At 46.5% G+C, this 21,491-nt stretch overlaps 1 protein-coding gene across 2 annotated transcripts in view; it reads left to right on the top strand.

Annotated features, from left to right (window-relative positions):
- The window catches only part of atg9a (ATG9 autophagy related 9 homolog A (S. cerevisiae)), a 47,153-nt gene extending 25,867 nt beyond the window's left edge, over nt 1-21,286 (top strand). For both annotated transcript variants that reach the window (XM_059647624.1, XM_059647626.1), the window contains 6 exons: nt 4,082-4,327; nt 4,759-4,940; nt 9,062-9,179; nt 11,919-12,147; nt 15,159-15,289; nt 15,492-21,286. In XM_059647624.1, the coding sequence (XP_059503607.1) occupies nt 4,082-4,327; nt 4,759-4,940; nt 9,062-9,179; nt 11,919-12,147; nt 15,159-15,289; nt 15,492-15,497 (912 nt within the window). In that variant the 3' untranslated portion in view covers nt 15,498-21,286. The remainder of the gene's footprint in view (nt 1-4,081; nt 4,328-4,758; nt 4,941-9,061; nt 9,180-11,918; nt 12,148-15,158; nt 15,290-15,491) is intronic.
- The last annotated feature ends 205 nt before the right edge of the window (nt 21,287-21,491 follow it).

Raw genomic sequence — 21,491 nt, 5'->3', positions numbered from 1 at the left:
CTACTTATCCACACTATCTAACCCTCTGATTATTTTATATGTTTCAATTAAGTCACCTCTCAACCTTCTTCTCTCTAATGAAAACAGCCTCAAGTCCCTCAGCCTTTCCTCGTAAGACCTTCCCTCCATACCAGGCAACATCCTAGTAAATCTCCTCTGCACCCTTTCTAAAGCTTCCACATCCTTCTTATAATGCGGTGACCAGAACTGTACACAATAGTCCAAGTGCGGCCGCACCAGAGTTTTGTACAGCTTCACCATAACCTCTTGGTTCCGGAACTCGATCCCTCTATTAATAAAAGCTAAAACGCTGTATGCCTTCTTAACAGCCCTGTCAACCTGGGTAGCAACTTTCAAGGATCTGTGTACATGGACACCGAGATCTCTCTGCTCATCTACACTACTAAGCATCTTACCATTTGCCCTGAACTTTGCCTTCTGGTTACTCTTACCAAAGTGCATCACCTCACACTTATCTGCATTAAACTCCATTTGCCACCTCTCAGCCCAGCTCTGCAGCTTATCTATGTCTCTCTGCAACCTACAGCATCCTTCGTCACTATCCACAACTCCACCGACATTAGTGTTGTCTGCAAATTTACTAACCCATCCTTCTACGCCCTCATCCAGGTCATTTATGAAAATGACAAACAGCAGTGGACCCAACACCGACCCTTGCGGTACACCACTAGTACCTGGTCTCCAGGATGAACATTTCCCATCAACTACCACCCTCTGTCTTCTTTCAGCAAGCCAATTTCCGATCAAAACTGCTATATCTCCCACAATTCCATTCCTCTGCATTTTGTACAATAGCCTACTGTGGGGAACCTTATCGAACACCTTGCTGAAATCCAGATACACCACATCAACCGGTTTACTCTCATCTACCTGTTTGGTCACCTTCTCAAAGAACTCAATAAGGTTTGTGAGGCACGACCTTCCCTTCACAAAACCGTGCTGACTATCCCTAATCAATTTATTCTTTTCTAGATGATTATAAATCCTATCCCTTATAACCTTTTCCAACACTTTACCAACAACTGAGGTATGGCTCACTGGTCTATAATTACCAGGGTTGTCTCTACTCCCCTTCTTAACAGGGGAACCACATTTGCTGTTCTCCAGTCATCTGGCACTATTCCTGTAGACAATGACGAGTTAAAGATCAATGCCAAAGGCTCGGCAATCTCCTCCCTGGCCTCCCAGAGGATAAATCCCATCCGGCCCAGGGGACTTATCTATCTTCACCCTCTGAAGGATTTCTAATACCTCCTCCTTGTGAACCTCAATCCTACCTAGTCTAGTAAGCCTGTATCTCAGTATTCTCCTTGACAACATTGTCGTTTTCTAGAGTGAATACTGTTGAAAAATATTCATTTCGTGCTTCCCCTATCTCATCTGACTCCACACACAACTTCCCACTACTACCCTTGAGTGGGCCTAATCTTACTTTTGTCATTCTTTTATTCTTTAAATACCTATAGAAAGCCTTAGGGTTTACCCTGATCCTATCCGCCAACAACTTCTCATGTCTCCTCCTGGCTCTTCTGAGCTCTCTCTTTATGTCTTTCCTGGCTACCTCGTAGCCCTCACGTGCCCTAACTGAGCCTTCACATCTCATCCTAACATAAGCCGCCTTCTTCCTCTTGACCAGAGATTCCACCTCCTTCGTAAACCACGGCTCCCGTGCTCTACAGCTTCTTCCCTGCCTGACAGGTACATACTTATCTAGGACACACAGGAGCTTTTCCTTGAATAAGCTCCACATTTCTCATGTGCCCATCCCCTGCAGTTTCCTTCCCCATCCTGTGCTCCCTAAATCTTGCCTAATCTCATCGTAATTGCCTTTCCCCCAGCTGTAACTCTTGCCCAGTGGTATATACCTATCCCTTTCCATCACTAAAGTAAACATAACAGAATTGTGATCGCTATCACCAAAGTGCTCACCTACTTCCAAATCTAACAACTGGCCAGGCTCATTACCCAGTACCAAGTCTAATGTGTCTTCGCCCCTTGTTGGCCTATCTACATACTGTGTCAGGAAGCCCTCCTGCACACACTGGACAAAAACTGACCCATCTATAGTACTCGAACTATAGTGTTCCCAGTCAATATTTGGAAAGTGGAAGTCCCCCATGACAACTACCCTGTCTCTCTCACTCCTATTGAGAATCATCTTTGCTATCCTTTCCTCTACATCTCTGGAACTATTCTGAGGCCTATAGAAAACTTTCAACAGGGTGACCTCTCCTTTCTTGCTTCTAACCTCAGCCCATACTACCTCAGTTGACGAGTCCCCAAACATCCTTTCTGCAACTGTAATACTGTCCTTGACCAACAATGCCACACCTCCGCCCCTTTTACCATCTTCTCTGTTCTTACTGAAACATCTAAATCCCGGAACCTGCAACAACCATTCCTGTCCCCGCTCTATCCATGTCTCCGAAATGGCCACAACATCGAGAATGTATTCACGCCTGATAAATGAGTCAGTCACAGGTTATGCGGGATGGATAGGAAAGTGTCGTTCAGGTTGCAAAAAGATCAGCTGTGATGGTGGAGTCGGGTGCGGGGCCACAAGTGACTGAGCCGCTGGGCCGGGGGGGTGCGTCCGCTGGTGGGGGGACACCTGGGCAGCTGGAGTCGGGGCCGGTGCAGGGCCACAAAGGAGTTATCTTCTTTGGAAAACGTGCAACATAGATTCACCAGAACAACACCTGGATTCAAGGAATTACATTACAGGGGAATGTTATGTAAATGAATGTTGTACTGCTCAGAATTTAGAAGGTACCAGATCTGATATCATTACAGAATTCACCACCGTAAGGGCAACTGATTGGGATCACTGGAAAGATACAATTTCTGCTGCTTGGGGCAGAAGCGTAAAACTAAAACCAGACCTTTCGGATGGTGCAATCTACTCAGAAGGTGGTAGAAATGTGAAATTCTGCAAAGAACAATTGATACATGGTGAATTTTAAATTAGTTAATAATTAACTTTATTTAGTGATTATCAAAGCAAAGAAGAACACTACAGCGCAGGAACAGGCCCCTCGGCCCTCCAAGACTGCACCAACACATTTTGCCCAACATACTAAAACTGCCTTCACTTACAGGATCCGTATCCCTTTGTTTCCTTCCTATTCATGCATTTGTCCGGGAGCTCCATGAATGCTGCTACTGTGTCTGCTACCACACCACCTCTGGCACTCGCCATCCTTTGTGTAAAAAACTTGCCCCCTTCCACCTGAACATCTGACCCCTCCACCAGCAGTGACCTGTGAACCTGCACACCCAGATCCCTTTGCAAACCAATAATCCTAAAGGTTCTGCCATTCACTGTATAATTTCCACCTGTACTTAACCTTTCAAAATATATCACCTCACATTCTCCAGATTAAATACCATCTGCCACTTTTCTACCCATTGCCTCCAACTGATCTACATCCTCCTGTATCCTCTGACAATCCTCCTTACTACCCACAACTCCACCAATCACTGTCTTACCTGCAAACTTACTAATTAGAGCAGCCACATTTTTCTCCAAATTATTTATGTAAACCACAAACAGCAGAGGTCCCAGCACTGATCCCTGTGGAACACCAACAGTCACAGCCCTCCATTCCAAAAAGCATCCTTCCACCGCAACCCTCTGTTTCCTATCACTGAGCTAGTTCTGTATCCATCTCGCTAGCTCACCCTGATACCATGTGACTTCCCCAAAGTGCTGATCTGCCATGAGCGATCTTGTGGAAGGTTTTACTGAAGCCTGTGTAGAAAACATAACTGCTTTTCCCTCATCAATATCTTTGCCATCTGAAAATGGAGACAAGGGATATGGGATAAAAGCTGGTATATATAATTAGTGTAAGACTCAGTGGGGCGAATGGCCTACTCCTGCACCTGTTTAACAGGTTCAAGGGGCTGAATGGCCTCTTCCTGTTCATAAAACCAGGCATTTACCACAACATCTTCATGTGTTACTGTATGTCATTTTCGTTTGATGCCCCTTATTAGAATATTTTAATTACCTATAAATGAATTTGTGTGTGTTGATTGTAACTCTGTTGTCTACCAGTGGTTTTCTGGAGGCAAGACTGAGGCCTCCATCTATCAGCAGGCTGAGGATGGCAAAACTGAACTCTCCCTCATGCACTTTGCCATCACGAACCCTCAGTGGCAGCCCCCACAGGACAGTACTGCCTTCATCAGCCAACTGAAGGAGAAGGTCAGCCGAGAAAAGGGCGCAGTGATTGGAAACCACAGCTTCCTTCCAGAGAATGGCGTGTTCACATCCTTACAGTCTGTACAGTCTGAGTCCGAGGTAAGGATCAACCTGGCGGGGGTGGGCCAGAGCTCGGTCCCTTGGGGTGCCGCGGGTTGGGAGGGCTAGAGCCTGGTCCCACAGGGCGTGGGTTGGGTTCAGAGTGGGCAGGGGCAGAACCTGTCCCGTGGGGCACCAGAGTGTTCAGAGTGGGCAGGGGCATAGTCTGGTTGTTGGGCACCCAGGGTTGGGGGGGGGGAGTGTGTTCAGAATGGACAGGGGCAGTTCCCGGTCTCGTGGGGCACCAGGGTGGGGGGTGTTTGAGGTGGGCAGGGGCAGAGTCCTTACCATTGGGGGTGGGGTTCGGGGTGGGGAGAGCCAGAGACAGGTCCTGCGGGGTGCTTGGGGATGGTGTGGATGTGACCTGCTTTGCAGGGCCTTTTGAGCAGGTCAGCTCAGTTTCCTAATGATGAGCCGTTGTGTTGTTGCAGCCTCACAGTCTGATCACGAACCTGATTGCAGGACCACCCTCCCTGGTATTTCAGAGAGGTCGAGACGGACCATTGGATCCAGCTTCCTCACTGCGATCATTCTCTCCAGGACAGAATGTTCCAGGCAGTCTCCACACCTCCCTGCTGCGGAACAAGACAGGGAGACACACAGCTGGATCTGGGTAAAATCAATAAATTCTGACTGATGGGCTTCTTGTGGTTAAGCAGCTGTTTGTCCAATCAGCTTCCTTTCTCTTAACTAGTGAATGTGTCCTCTCACCGTTACCATCCTATATCTAATCACCAGGCCACAGTGAAGCTGGCAAGAAAAGATCAAAGGATTGGTGTGAGAAGGGAGAGAGTGGCAAGGGGCAGTGCAGAGGGAGGAATTGTGACGCTGGTTAAGAATTGAATTGGGAACGGGGTGGAGGTTGAAATAGGAACATTGGAATTAGAAGGGGAGTAGGTAATTCAGCACTTTGAGCCCGCTCTGCCATTTAACATGATCCAGGCTGATCTTATCCTGGTCCCAGCTCCATACTCCTGCCTGCTTCCCACAGCCCTTTATCCTGCTTTTCATGTGAAACATATCCATTTCTTTCTTGAATCTGTTGATTGATTCTGCCTCCAGAGGACTCTGGGGCAAGTGAATTGCACAGATTCACAACCCTCTGAGAGAAGCAGTTTCTCCTCATCTCAGCTGTGAACCTACCCCCCTCTCACTCTATATCTATGCCGTCCTGTTCTAGACTGTCCCACAAGGAGGAATATCTGGTCAATGTCCACTTTATCAGTCCCCTTTATCATCATATATATCCCCATCAGGTTCCCCTTCATTCTCCTGAACTGCAGTGAGCACAAACCCAAACTGTTCAAGTGCTGCTCATATAATTGTCCTTTAATCCCGCGAATCAATCTGGTGAACCTCCTCTGAACTGCCTCCCAGTGCCACCCAATACTTCATCAAGTAAGGAGACCAGAACTGGATATAATGCATTATATAATTGTAACAACACATCTTTATTTTTATATTCTAGTCCTTTTGCAATAAATGCCAGGATTCCATTTGCCTTCCTTATTATTCGCTGCTGCTCCATACCTACTTCCTGTGATTCATACACAAGGACACCCAGATCCCTCTGCACTGAGGCACTTTGATTATGCTTCCCATTTAAATAATAACTTGCCCTTTTATTTTTCGGACCAAAATGGACACCCTCTCACTTATCCACATTAAACACCATCAGCCGGATTCTGGCCCATTCTCCGAGCCTATCAATATCCATCTGTAAACTCTTTATCTCCTCATTATTTCCTGCCTTCCCACCTATTTTAGTATCATCCATGAAATTTGCTGTGTTACACTCTGTCCCTGTTTGTAGATCGTTTATACAGATGGTAAATACTTGAGTTCTGAGAACTGAACCCTGCAGCACCCCTTTAGTTACAGTTCATCATGCAGAGAAAGACCGATTTAACCCCATCCTCTGCTCAATCCTCTATCCAAGCCAATACTCCATCCTTAACTCCCTAGGATCTAACCTGCTGGGTCAGCCTTTTATGTGAGACCTTGACAAATGCCTTCTAGAAGCCTTAGATATACCATAGAAAACATAGAAGATAGGAGGAGGAGGAGGCCATTCAACCCCTCAAGCCTGCCTCACTGATCATCACAATTGTGGTTGGTTGTCTAACTCAACAGCTTAATCCTGCTTTCTCGCTTTGAAACCTTTGATCCCATTTGCTGCAAGTGCTGTATCAAATCATCTATTCAATATATTCAATGTTCTGGCATCAACTACTTCCTGTGGTAATGAATCCCACACGCTCACCGCTCTTTGGGTGAAGAAATGTCTCCTCACCTCCGTACTAAATGCTCTAACCTGAATCGTCATACTGTGACCCCTGGTTCTGCACACACCCACCATCGGGGACACGATCCCTACATCTACCTTGTCTAGTCCTGTTAGAATTTTATAAGTCTCTGAGATCCCCCCCTAAATCGTCTGAACTCAATCCTAACCTGGTCAATCTCTCCTCATACGTCAGACTCACCAACCCCAGGATCGGCCTGGTAAACCTTCGCTGCACTCCCTCGCGAGCAACAGCATCCTTCCTGAGAAAAGACTAAAATTGCACACAATATTCCAGGCGTGGCCTCACCAAGGCCCTGTATAACTGCAACAACACATCCCTGCTCCTGTACTCGAAAAGTCTCACAGTGAAGGCCAACATAACACTCACCTTCTTTACCACCTGCTGCACTGGCATGCTTACCTTCAGCGACAGGTGCACAAGGACACCCAGGTCCCACTGCACACTCCCCTCTCCCAATTTACAGCTGTATCCACTGGGTGCTCATTACCCACTTTGCTGGTTACATCCTCAAAGAACTTTGGCGAGTTTATCAAGCATGACTTGTTTGTCATGAACATATGTTGGCACTGGTGAGTTCAGCTTTGTTTTCCCAGTGTTCAGTTATTTCCTCCTTTATGATTGACTCCAGCAACTTGCCCACTAACAAACTAAGGGTCTAGGCCCAAAACATCAGCTCTCGTGCTCCTCTGATTCTTCTTGGCCTGCTGTGTTCATCCAGCTCTACATATTGTTATGTCTCATGCTCTGCTGTTTGTCAATTTTTGCCTATGTCCTTTTCGTATAAGAGTGTAACATTTAGAGTGTTTCAGAACCATCGGTACCTTTCCAGAATCCAGGGAATTTTGGAATAACATATGAATACAGCCACTAGCTCTGCTGCAACTTCCTTTAATACCTCAGTCCCAGGGACTTGGCTGCCTTCAATCATGCATCAGTTTACTCAATATCTTCTCCCTAGCTATAGTAACTTCACCAAGTTCCTGTGTAGTTACCAAGATAATGAAATGTGAGGCTCGATGAACACAGCAGGCCCAGCAGCATCTCAGGAGCACAAAAGCTGACGTTTCGGGCCTAGACCCTTCATCAGAGAGTGGGATGGGGTGAGGGTTCTGGAATAAATAGGGAGAGAGGGGGAGGCGGACCGAAAATAGAGAGAAAAGAAGATAGGTGGAGAGAGTATAGGTGGGGAGGTAGGGAGGGGATAGGTCAGTCCAGGGAAGACGGACGGGTCAAGGAGGTGGGATGAGGTTGGTAGGTAGGAGATGGAGGTGCGGCTTGGGGTGGGAGGAAGGGATGGGTGAGAGGAAGAACAGGTTAGGGAGGCAGAGACAGGTTGGACTGGTTATGGGATACAGTGGGTGGAGGGGAAGAGCTGGGCTGGTTGTGTGGTGCAGTGGGGGGAGGGGACGAACTGAGCTGGTTTTGGGATGCGGTGGGGGAAGGGGAGATTTTGAAGCTGGTGAAGTCCACATTGATACCATTGGGCTGCAGGGTTCCCAAGCGGAATATGAGTTGCTGTTCCTGCAACCTTCGGGTGGCATCATTGTGGCACTGCAGGAGGCCCATGATGGACATGTCATCTAAAGAATGGGAGGGGGAGTGGAAATGGTTTGCGACTGGGAGGTGCAGTTGTTTATTGTGAACTGAGCGGAGGTGTTCTGCAAAGTGGTCCCCAAGCCCCCGCTTGGTTTCCTCAATGTAGAGGAAGCCACACCGGGTACAGTGGATGCAGTATACCACATTGGCAGATGTGCAGGTGAACCTCTGCTTAATGTGGAAAGTCATCTTGGGGCCTGGGATAGGGGTGAGGGAGGAGGTGTGGGGGCAAGTGTAGCATTTCCTGTGGTTGCAGGGGAAGGTGCCGGGTGTGGTGGGGTTGGAGAGCAGTGTGGAGCGAACAAGTGAGGCTTGGAGAGAGTGGTCTCTCCGGAAAGCAGACAGGGGAGGGGATGGAAAAATGTCTTGGGTGGTGGGGTCGGATTGTAGATGGCAGAAGTGTCTGAGGATGATGCGTTGTATCCGGAGGTTGGTGGGTGGTATGTGAGAATGAGGGGGATCCTCTTTGGGCAGTTGTGGCGGGATGTAGTTACTGCAGTTTTTGGGAAGAAATTATCATCTTCCACTGTCAAAACAGAGACAGAAGGTTTCTGTTGAGGGTTACCTTGGTTTTTGAGAGAGGTGAAGGCAGTGGGCTGTGTGCCCCCTGTAATTGATGTTGGGAAGTTTGTGGGTGAGAGGGTGAAAAGAACTGGGTCTTTTCCTATAAGTATCTCCACACCACATGGTCCTCCACCCAGCCAAATGTGTTGATGGTCACTTGGTGCAATCTCCGTTCTGCTTGGCTCTGCTACAGTAACTAGCTTGGACTTTGGTACTGGGCTTCCCAACTTCTGTCTGACTCCTCTTTCCATTTCTCTGCTGGCAGGCCCGATATGAAAATGATGAGTTCTGGGAGCAGTGCCTGGGAGGGACAACTCCAGAGTATGGTTCTCTCCGAGTATGCTTCGACTGAGATGAGTTTGCATGCACTCTACATGCATGAGGTAAGCAAGATTCCTCAGCACCACCACACCCTGCTCCTTTCAGTGCCACCCTCAGGTTTCCCAGCTGTGTGCGCCTGACCAGCAGCACCTCCAGTCACTGGTTTCTGCTCACTCCTGAGCAATGTCAGCTCACGGAACCACCCTGTCCCCACTAGGTCAGAGATCATTCACAAAGTTGTATCTTGGCTTCACTTGTCTCCACCAAGAACCCCCACCCCCGGAACTCTCCCCGTGCTCCCTGAGCCCTGACCAAGTTTCTTTATTAACTTTGTTCATGTCCTGTCCAAGCTCATTTTGTCCACAGGTCCCACCCCCTATTGTTGTAGCATCAGTTTGGCACAGCTAGAGGCCCTATTCCCTGTCAACTCCCTGCCAGCCATATTCCTGTTAAACTGCTGACTACTCAGACTCCCTGCTGAGCCACTGTTAGCCAACAGTCTAACTTTTTAAGTTATCTTTTCAATATTGATAAGGGGGGAGAAGATGAATTTTGAGGGTAAGCTAACTAGTAATATCAAAGAAGATTGTAAGACTATTTTTAGATATTTAAAAGGAAAGAGAGAGGCAGGAGTAGACACTGGACTGCCGGAAAATGAGGCTGAAGAAATACTAATGGCAGAGTAACCGAATAGGTGCTTGGCATCAGTTTTCACAGGGAAGACAATGGCAGCAAACTGGAACTTAGAGTGTCAGAGGTCAGAGGTGAGTGTAGTGGCTATAACATGCTGGGTCGCTGTAGGGTCTGAAGATGGAGAGTTCTGAAGGAGCTAGTTGAGGATATTGTAGTGACATTAGTAACTCCTGAAAGATCACTACCAGAGTCAGGGATAGTCCCAGAGAACTGGAAAATGGCTCATGTAACACCCCTGTTTAGGAAGGGAGGGAAGCATTAGACAGAAAACTATAGGCTGATTCACCTGACCTTGGTCATTGGTAAGATTTTAGAATCCTTTATTGAGGATGAGATTGCAGAGTACTTAGAAGTGCTTGGTAAAATAGGGCTGAGTCAGCACAGCTTCATCAAGGGAAGCCATGTCTGTCAATTCTGTTAAAATTTTTTGAGGTAATGAGCAAGTTAGCAAGGAGAGCCAGTGGGACATGGTCCATTTAAATTTCCCGAAGGTCTTTGACAAGGTGCCACACAGGCTGATAAATAAGATCAGAGCCCATGGTGTTAGGGGCATGGATAGAGGATTGGCTGACTGGCAGAAGGCAGAGAGTCGGGATAAAGGGGTCTTTTTCAGGATGGCAGCTGGTGACTAGTGGAGTTCTGCAGCGGTCAGAGTTGGGACCACAGCTTTTCACGTTATACATTAACGATCAGGACAGAAGAACCGAGGCTGTTGATATTTGCAGATGACACAAAGCTAGGTGGAGGGACAGGTAGTGTTGACTAAGCAGGGACGCTGCAGAATAATGTGGACAGGCTAGGGCAGGATCAAGGTCAGATTGAAGGAACAAACTTCTAAGATTGAGATGAAGAGGAATTTCTTCAGCCAGAGGGTGATGACTCTGGAGCTTGTTGCTGCAGAAAGCTGTGGACCCTAAGTCACTGAGTGTATTTAAAACAGGTTCTTGATTAGCAAGGGGATCAAGGATAACAGGCAGCAGGCAGGAGACTGGTACTGGGAAACATTCAGCATTGGTTAAATGGTGGAGTAGACTCGATGACCAAATGGCTTAATTGTGCTTTGATATCTTATGCTCTCTGTCTTCAGGGGTTGGCCCTTCACTTTTAGTCTGGTGTTGCAGCCACTCCTTTACAAAAAAAAAGCAGCCCTTGAGCTTTCTGTCCTCAAACAACCATCCCATTACCAGCCTCCCACACCCTTTTCCATCTTTCCCAGGACTGTAAGTCAGAATCTCTTTGACCAGCTCTTTACCCTGTCAATCTCTAAGGTACCAATTTCACTATCTGTGCCTGTCCCTGTCCCTGTGTCCAGGGTAAACACTCCCTCATTATTATTCTCCCCTGACAGTTACAGTCTTTATCTTGGTGACCCCTGCAACACCGGGCAGCACGGTATCTCAGTGGTTAGCACTGCAGCCTCACAGCGCCAGGGTCCCGTGTTCAATTCCAGCCTTGAGCAACTGTCCGTGTGGAGTCTGCACATTCTTCCCGTGTCTGCGTGGGTTTCCTCCCACAGTCCAAAGATGTGCAGGTTAGGTGGATTGGCCATGCTAAATTGTCCGTAGTGTTCAGGGGTGTGTGGGTTATAGGGGGATGGGTCTGGGTGGGCTGTTTCAAGGGGCGGTGTGGACTTGTTGGGCCGAAGGGCCTGTTTCCACGCTATAGGGATTCTAATCTAATCATGTCCAAGTAAATTGCTCCATCTCTGTTGTGACATTTTAAGTGGATGCTGAGCACCAGCAGCTGCATGGAGAGAGAGCACAAAATCGTGACTCTGTCGTAGGAGGCAATGTTTTCTGACATCAACCCTGAATAATGCTCACTTGTCTGTGCTTCCCAAACCACAGTTTCTTTCTGTTAATCCGAACAAATACTTAACCATTTAAAACATGTCAGTTAGATCACCCGTTAATCTTCCACACTCGAAGGAAGCAAATACACCCTGTTCTCGTAATTTAATCTGTCTCACCCCAGAATCATTCTGGGGAGTGTGCCCTGTTTCTCCCTTCAAGGCCTATATCTCCTGCCTGAGGTGTGGGACCCACAGTTGATGCGAATGTGCAGTTAAACTGCCAATACACCTCACCCAAATCTCTGTCTGCCTCCAGCTTCACAAGCAGCAAATGCAGGGAGAACCATCACGTCATGTATGGCACCGACAAGACAGTGATGACAGTGGTGAGAGCGGTGTGGAGGAGGCCGAGCTGAGGAGACCATCACTAATGACCATTCCACGATCCTCTACCTACCCTGTCACTACCAGCAGAACATTGGATCTCCGCGAGGAACCAACTGGTCTCCTACACACTGTCCACAGGCGATATGGAGGAATCAGCAGTAAGACTGGGACTTCAGGGGAGGACATGAAGGCGTTAATAACATAACCAGTAACTGGAAGCCAGTGTTCACATCTTGTGCTCAGTGCAGTCTCCAAGTGTTACACCTGCCTGTGCCCCTATAAATGTTTCACTTCCAGCTCTGAGAGGGATAGACTTTACTCCTACGTTTCCTGGTTGTAGGGGTTACTAGCTGCACTCTGAGTTTTTGTGCTATAACCATTCTTGGTGAGTTTCAGTGCTTGTTTCCTGACTTGTTGATACTAAGCTGCACAGCAGGCATGGACCTAACCCAATCCCATGGGTCTAGTAAGTGATCATCCGCATGCTTCAGGAGCAGCTCCTTTTTTATTCATTACCTTGATTTGATTTATTGTAGTCACATGTACCTGTGAGTACAGTGAAACACTTTGTTTTACAAGCAGTACAGGCAGATCATAGTGTGCATGGATAGGATATGGAAGTTGTTAAATGGGCCAACCTTTATTACCTGTCTCTAGCTACCCCTTGAGAAGGTGGCAGTGAGCTGCCTCCTTGAACTGCTGCAGTCTATGTGCTGTGGGTTGATCTGCAGTGCCCTTAAGGAGGGAGTTCAGCAGGGCTGGCATTCCCATTGTCTTTTCTGGTGTCAGATCTGATAGTTTGATTCCATCTTTTGTAGCAGTTTCTACAATGGAGGGGTTTGCTGGACCATTTCAGGGAACATTTAAGATCAAATTGCTGTAGGTCAGGAGTCACATGTAGGCCAGACCAGGTTAGGATGGGAGATTTCCTTCCCTACGGATATTAGTGAACTAGATGGACTTTTTCTTTTGTTAACAACAATCAATGATACTATCACAGTCACTATTACAGAGATTGACATTTTTATTCCAGTTCTGAGTTGACAGCTGCTGTGGTGGGGTTTGAGCCCATGTTTCCAGAATGCCAGCCTCTGGTTTAACTAGTAACATAGAACTAGAACATAGAACAAAACAGTGCAGAACAGAGCCTTCGGCCCTCGATGTTGCACCGACCTGTGAACTAATCTAAGCCCCTCCCCCCACTCTATCCCATCATTATCCATATTCTTATCCAAGGACTGTTTAAATGCCCCTAATGTGGCTGAGTTAACTACATTGGCAGGCAGGGCGTTCCACTCCCTTACCACTCTCTGAGTAAAGAACCTGCCTCTGACATCTGTCTTAAATCTGTCACCTCTCAATTTGTAGCTATGCCCCCTTGAACAAGCTGAAGTCATCATCCTCGGAAAAAGACTCTGACTGTCCACTCTATCTAATCCTAACAGTTCCACCACATTGCCATTCTCTGGGACAAATAGAAAATGCTGGAGAAACTCGACAGGTCTGCCAGTGTCAGTGAAGAGAGAAACAGAATTTGTTTGGAGTCTGGTCTGACTCTTGTTCATGAATTAGGTTTCCAGTATCTGCAGTATTTTGCTTTTGCCACCCAGGTTGATAGGGTAGTTAAGAAGGCTTACGGTGTGTTGGGTTTTATTGGTAGAGGGATTGAGTTTCAGAGCCATGAGGTTATGCTGCAGCTGTACAAAACTCTGGTGCGGCCTCACTTGGAATATTGCGTACAGTTCTGGTCACCGCATTATAAGAAGGATGTGGAAGCATTGGAAAGGGTACAGAGGAGATTTACCAGGATGCTGCCTGGTATGGAGGGAAGGTCTTATGAGGAAAGGCTGAGGGACTTGAGCTGTTTTTGTTCAAGAGAATAGGTTAAGAGGTGACCTAATAGAGACACACACGATGATCAGAGCATTAGATAGGGTGGACGGTGAGAACCTTTTTCCTCAAATGGAGATGGCTAGCACGAGGGGACATAGGTTTAAATTGAGGGGTGATAGATATAGGACAGATGTCAGAGATTCTTTACTCAGAGTAGTAAGGGCATAGAATGCCCTGCCTGCAACAGTAGTAGACTCGACAACTTTTAAGGGCATTTAAGTGGTCATTGGATAAACATTTGGATGATAATGGAGAAAGATACTAGGAACTGCAGATGCTGGAGAATTGAAGATAACAAAGTGTAGAGCTGGATGGACACATCAGGCCTAGCAGCATCTTAGGACCACAAAAGCTGCTGATGTGTTAGATGCGGAAGTTGGTGGGGTGGTACGTGAGGACGAGGGGGATTCTCTTTTGGTGGTTATAGCTGGGACATCTCAGGCAATCACCTAAAAGCTGATGTCCATTTCAAGCCCACCGACTCCCACAGCTACCTAGAATACACCTCCTCCCACCCACCTTCCTGCATAAATGCCATCCCCTATTCCCAATTCCTTTGCCTCCACTGCATCTGCTCCCAGGATGAGGCATTCCACTCCCGTACATTTCAGATGTCCTTGTTCCTCAAGGACCGCAACCCCACCCCCCCCCCCCCAAACAGTGGTCGAGATCACCCTTGACCGTGTCGCCCGCATTTCCCGCAACTCATCCCTCACACCCCATCCCCATAATAACCACCAACCACCAAAAGAGAATCCCCCTAGTCCTCACATACCACCCCACCAACCTCCAGATCCAACACATCATCCTCTCCCTACCTATCCTATCCCCTCCCTACCTCCCCACCCATACTCTTCTCTCCACCTATCATCTCCTCTATACATCTTCAATCCGCCTCCCCCTCTCTCCCTATTTATCTCAGAACCCTGTCCCCCTCCCCCATTCCTGATGGAGGGTCTAGGCCCGAGACGTCAGCTTTTGTGCTCCCAAGATGCTGCTGGGTCTGCTGTGTTCATCCAGCTCCGCACTTTGTTATCTTGAGTGATAATAGAATAGTGTAGGTTAGATGGGCTTCAGATTGGTTCCATTGGATGGCGCAACATCGAGGGCTGAAGGGCCTGTACTGTGCTGTTATGTTCTGTGTTCTATTTGTTACAAACTCTGGGGCTCCTAGTCCAAGCCCTCAGTTCCCTAACAGTGAACCACCTTATCTTAGTTCACCATCTATTCCATCATGCCACAATCTTCTTGTCTCTTCTTCCCCTCTCACCTCTAGGTTCGACTGAGCCCCAAAGGCCGTTCTCTCAACAGCCCATGGGGGGCTGGACAGAAAGCTCGCCCCCTCAACATCCTGCGCCTGTACCTGAGGAGGGATTGGAGGATGAACTGCCCCCACAAATGCACCAGGTAAACAACATTCCAGCCTGGTAACCAGAGCAGGACAGGCTCAGACTGTGCGGAGGTAGTTGATACTGAGGCCCACAGTACGTGAAGGATGAAGGCTGGGAAATTGAGGCCTGCATTCTCAGGAAAGGGATGGGGTTGGGCTGTTGTGGGGGAGGATCTGAGGATCAGAACCAGTTTGTTGACTGATTGTTTTGTTTTGAAGGTGTAGTTGATCTGGAGTATCTAACAGAGGCAATGAAGATGATCCGAGAGTTTGGGGCTTACAGGCTCTTGCTGCTGCTGGATTGTCCACTGCATGGCCCACTGGCATGTGTTTGATTGATTTAATTTGTTGCAATCAAATTGGTATTTGTGTCATTGGGTGATCAGGTATGTCAAACTGTGCCCCAACATGTTCTGATAAATTTTGCCATTTTCAATATATCATTGTGAAAGTGTTTGAATATTTAATTTTTAAAAATCCCTCTGGTTTCCTAACCATCCGAATTTTGAATATTGTTTGAAATAACCCAAAGTCTGCTACTCCCATGACAGTGCTGGGTCAGTGACAGAGTCTGTGTCTCTGTGTCTCTGTGTCTCTGTGTCTCTGTGTCTCTGTGTCTCTGTGTCTCTGTGTCTCTGTGTCTCTGTGTCTCTGTGTCTCTGTGTCTCTGTGTCTCTGTGTCTCTGTGTCTCTGTGTCTCTGTGTCTCCTCTCTCGTTGTCTTCTCTCCTCTCTCGTTGTCTTCTCTCCTCTCTCGTTGTCTTCTCTCCTCTCTCTCTCTCTCTCGTTGTCTTCTCTCCTCTCTCGCTGTCTTCTCTCGCTGTCTTCTCTCTCTCTCTCTCTCTCTCTCTCTCTCTCTCTTTCACTCTCTCTCTTTCTCTCTGTCTTCTCTCTCTCTCTTTCACTCTCTCTCTTTCTCTCTGTCTTCTCTCTCTCTCTTTCACTCTCTCTCTTTCTCTCTGTCTTCTCTCTCTCTTCTCTCTGTCTCCTCTCTGTCTTCTCTCTCTCTCTCTCTCTCTCTCTCTCTCTCTCTCTCTCTGGGCAGAGAAGCATTTTTGGATTGGTCATTGTTTGATCTTCTCTTAGTTGTTGCTTGACTCTTATTTTCAATGCAGTTCTGTTAAAGGGACTTTTTGTTGGTTAGATTTTAAAAGTCTGATCAAACAGAGTGAGAAATCTGTTTATCCCAGCATGGAGCAGCATTTCATTTGCAGGGAAGCTCATTGTTATAGGAACATAAGGACAGATGTCCATTCAACCCCTTGAGTCTGTTCTGCCGTTAATTCTGTCCTGATTGATCAGTTTCCATGTCCCTCCAAGGGGATAATTCAGTTGATCACATTCCTGTATCTGAATCATAAGGGTTTGCCTGAGGCAATCAGCTGACAGTGCCCCTGTGTGCCCAAGTGGCTGTAATGGCATTATCTCACAGACTAGTTTTAGTATTTTTCCCAATATCCAGGCCAATGTTTATCTCTCAAACAATATCTGATGAAACTGATGCTCAGATAATTACACAATTGCCATTGGCGGCAGTTTGAAGTGTGTTCATTGGCTGCTGCATTGTTTCCATTATCTGTTAACTGTAAAGCATTTGGAGATGTCCAGTGAGCTTCACCAAAACTTTACAAAGGTGTAGGCCTGGTGCTCTATTCTTTTTCTGAGAAGGAGTTATATTGGACTTGAAACATTAACCATTTCTCTCTGCACAGGCAGTACAAAAGCTGCTGAGTTTCTCCAGCACTTCTCTCTCTTTAATTTCAGCACCTGCAGTGAATAGCTGATACTCCGTCACAGCACAAATATCCATCAAACTCTGCTGATCCCCAGAATCCACAGCTTTTTCAAGTCCATGTACTCCAGATCTCCACTTGCTGTCAGTGAGGATTGTCTATTAGGAACAGGATACTGATTGTGGATGATCAGCCATGATCATAGTGAATGGTGGTGCTGGCTCAAAGGGCCGAATGGCCTATTCCTGCACCAATTGTCTATTAGGACCTGGTTCCTGACTTCACTCCCAAATGACCTGGCTCTGATTTTACAGTTCAGCTCCTTGTTGTGGACTCCCCCTCTCTGTAACCCCACACCCCAATTGATCCTAAGGCAGTAGTTTCCACCGATCTGCTCTGTAAACTCTCCATTAATCTTCTTGGTGAGATCACCCTCGTTGTATTACCACTAGACTAATAATCTAGAAACCCAGGTAAATTTCTGAGAACCTGGTTTTGAATCCCATCACAGCAGATGGTAAAATTCGGTGAAAATCTGTTGTTCATGGTCTAATGATGACCTTGAAAACCATTGTTGATTGCTGTTTTAAAAAAAACCCATCTCGTTCACTAATGTCCTTCAGGAAAGAAAATCTATCCTAGAACAAAGAACAATACAGCACAGGAACAGTCCCTTCGGCTCCAAACCTGCACTGAAACATTCTGCCCTTCCAAATTAAAACTGCCTTCATTCACAGGATCCGTATCCCTCTATTCCCTTCCTATTCATGTATTTGTCCAGGAGCTTCTTGAATGCTGCCACAGTGTCTGCTTCCACCCCCTCTTCTGACAGCACGTTCACTACTCTTTGCACGGAAATACCTGCCTCGCACATTTCTCTGAAACTCCACACCCTCGGCCCAGCACCTTGAACCTGGGTTGCCTAGTAATTGACCCTCCACCCTGGGAAAAAGCCTCATACTTTCCACTCTATCCATGCCATTAACAATCTTTTAAACGTTTGCGAGGTCACCCCTCAACCTCCTGTGTTCCAATGAAAACAAACTCAGCTATCTAAACTTTCTTCAGAGCTAAAATCCCCTAGACCAGGCAACTTCCTGGTTAAACCCTTCCTGTAATCTCTCCAAAGCATCCAGACCCTTCTGCTAGTGTGGTGACCAGAATTATATGCAATATTCCAACTGTGGCCTAAATAAAGTTCAATAAAGCTGCAGCTTAACTCACCTATCCTTATACTCAAAATCCCTTCCAATGAAGGCAAGCATGCCATAGGCCTTTTTTACCACCTTATCTACCCGTGCTGCCTCCTTCAGTGATCTGTGGACCTGCACACCCAGATCTCTCTGCATATCACTAATCCTAAGGGTTCTGCCATTTACTGTATAATTTCCACCTGTACTTGACCTTCCAAAATGCATCCCTCACATTTGTCTGGATTAAACTCCATCTGCCATTTTTTCTGCCCTTTCTTCCAACTGATCTACATCTTCATGTATCCTCTGACAATACTCCTCACATCTGCAACTCCACCAATCATTGTCTTGTCTGCAAACTTACTGATTAGACCAGCCACATTTTTCTCCAAATGATTAATGGACATAATGAACACCAGAGGTCCCAGCACTGATCCCTGTGGAACACCAACAGTCACAGCCCTCCATTCTGAACTGCATCCTTCCACCACTACCCTCTGTTTCCTATCACTTTGCCAGTTCTGTATCCCTCTTGTCAGCTCACCCTGATACCATGTAACTTCACCTTTTGAAGATCATCCTTACCTGGCTTATATTTAACTCCAGACCCACAGCAATGTGGGTAACACTTACCTGCCCTCAGAAACAGCCCTAACAAGCCACTCAGTTGTATCAATCATTATAAGGAAAAAAATAATGGAACTGTAATGATCACCTGGCATTGACCTCGGGAACAGAAACAATAACAGCAGAGACAACCCTATCGACCCTTTGGACTCCTCCTACTAACACCTGGGGATTAGTGCCAACATTGGGAAGAGCTGTCTCACAGACTAGGTGAACAACAGCCTGACATTGTCTGTAAAGTTTGATTCTGTGAGTATGACTATGTCCCAGACACCACCTTCCCTGGGACACATTCGGCCAAGAGTGTGGAGTCAGGAGGGAGTTGTCCTGGAGTCTTCTACACTGACTCTGCAGCCTGTGAAATCTGATGGTACCAGGTCGAGCATGGACGAGGAAACTTCTTGTTGATCAGACGTATCTTATTGAATGGCAGAGTAGACTCCAGGGATTGAGCAGCCAGTCCTGTTCTTTGTATCTTAATATGTTTATAACAGTGTAGATAAAAGAGAAGCAGTGGATGTGATATATTTGGATTTTTAGAAAGTCTTTGATCAGGTATTACATGCTAAGCTAATTAGTAAGAGCCCGTGGTGATGGGGGTAGTACTTTAGCATGGATAAGAGGATTGGCTAACTCATAAAAAACAGAATTGGATAAGGAGGGCATTTTCAGGATGGCAAACTAATTAGTGTTCGGTGATGGAGCCACAATTACTTACAATCTATATTAATGACTTGGAGGAGGGAAATGAATATACTGTCACAGAGTTGGGTGGATGACACAGAAATAGGTGGTAAGGCAAGTGGTGAGAATGACTGAGTCTGTGAGGGATAAAGGCATGTCAAGTCAGTGCGTGGATTATAATGTGGAAAAATGTGCGGTTTTGCACTTTGGCAGGAAGAATAGAGAAGCTGAATATTGTGTATTCTAAAAGTAGGGAGGTTTTGAAAAAAACTGTACGAGGCAGTAGTCAGACCACAGCTGGAATACTGTGAACAGTTTTGGGCGCCTTATCTCAGGAAAGATGGACTGCCTGCAACATTAGTCCAGAGAAGGTTCATTCAGCTGATCCTGGGTATAGTAGGACTCTCTAATGAGGAGAGGTTGAGTATGTTGGATCTGTACTGAGGAGTTTAGAAGAAAGAAGTGACCTTGTTGAAAAATATCAGAGTCTAGTGGTACTTGTCAGGGGGGAATAGTGAAGGGTTGTATCCTCCTTGTGGGAGGGTGTAGGATCAGAGGACATCATCTCAGAATAAGATAATGTCCCATTTAAGACAGATGAAGAATTTCTTCTCTGACGGGAGTGAATCAGTGGAGCTCTTTACCACTGAGGGCTGTCGAGGTTGGGTTGTTAAGTATTCAAGGCTGGGACAGATTTTTAATCAGTAATGGAATGGAGGGTTATGGGGAAAAGGCAGGAAAGTGAATTTGAAGATTATCAGATCAGCCATGATCTCATTGAATGGTAAAACAGATTTTTTTGATGGGCAGAATGGCCTACCGCTTCTACATTTTGTGGTCTACTGGTCTCATGCCTTCCTTGAACTGTGCTGATAGACTTGGTGTGCCCCTCCACACCTCTGAACCTCTCTCCCACCTTGTACAGCACAGCTCGGTCGCTCCTAGCATGACTCTCTCTCCTCCCCCATACCCACAAGCATGGGACTTTGTCCTCAACCCTGCCTTTCACTCCACTCAGACAGGATCCTGTGTCACCCCTTATTCAAGACAGGGTGCCCCCCAAACCAGAATGTGGCTCAGATTGCCCTCCCCAGCACTGCAATATACTTATTCTGTTGTAGGCCTGCTCGTCCTGAGATCTCTCCTACTGCTATTTTGTTACATTTCAATCAAACCCTTTGAGCTGAGCTTTACAAATAATCATTACTGTTCACCCACACTATCTTGATTGTAGCTGCAAGCACCATCCACATTTCTTTGAATCTCTAAATGTGAGGCCATTGTTTTATTGGCATTACAGCTCATATCCAAGTTCCCAGCTTTCTCAGTAAATGTTAAAGCTCCCAGGCTTCTGTCAGGACAGCAGAGCAGTTTACCCGGTGTCCCTCAGCCAGTATTTCTCCCCTCTGTCATTGCTGCAGCTCAGCTTCTTGCTGTTTGTGTAATCCTGCTGTATGTAATACCTGCTGCATGTCGCCACGTAAGTGGAGTGAGTATTTTAGAACAATTTATTGTCTGTGAAGTGCTTTAATGTTGAGAATGATAGGACCATGTTCCAATGCAAATCACTCTCTCTGTTATTCTTAATACTGACTGATTGTAACTTTGATTCTGTGCTTGGAGACTGCACTCTGCTAACAGTGAGTCAGCTCATTGGGTCCAGGTTATTTGCACTTTTTAATCATCTGTGTACAGACTGATTTTGTATAGAATCTGTATATTACACCTTTTTTACGGATGTATAAGTCATTGTTAATAAAATAACGTATTAGTCACAATGTTTTACATTATCTGTTTTACTTTCTCCCCCATATTGAGGGAGGTTGATCCTCATCGGTCCAACTCTCTGTGCAGCATAAACTGAGGCCACACGGTAAACCTCATCTTCAGCGTACAGAATGAAGTTTTGCTGATACCATACTGTCGCTGACGCTATTGTTCAGTGGGAAGAATAAAAGATTCCGGATGCTTGAGTCATGCACA

Source organism: Stegostoma tigrinum, chromosome 7 (assembly GCF_030684315.1).
Source record: "Stegostoma tigrinum isolate sSteTig4 chromosome 7, sSteTig4.hap1, whole genome shotgun sequence".
Lineage (NCBI taxonomy): Eukaryota > Metazoa > Chordata > Chondrichthyes > Orectolobiformes > Stegostomatidae > Stegostoma > Stegostoma tigrinum.
The sequence above is the reverse complement of the archived record's forward strand: the minus strand, read 5'-3'. Positions and strand labels throughout refer to the sequence as shown.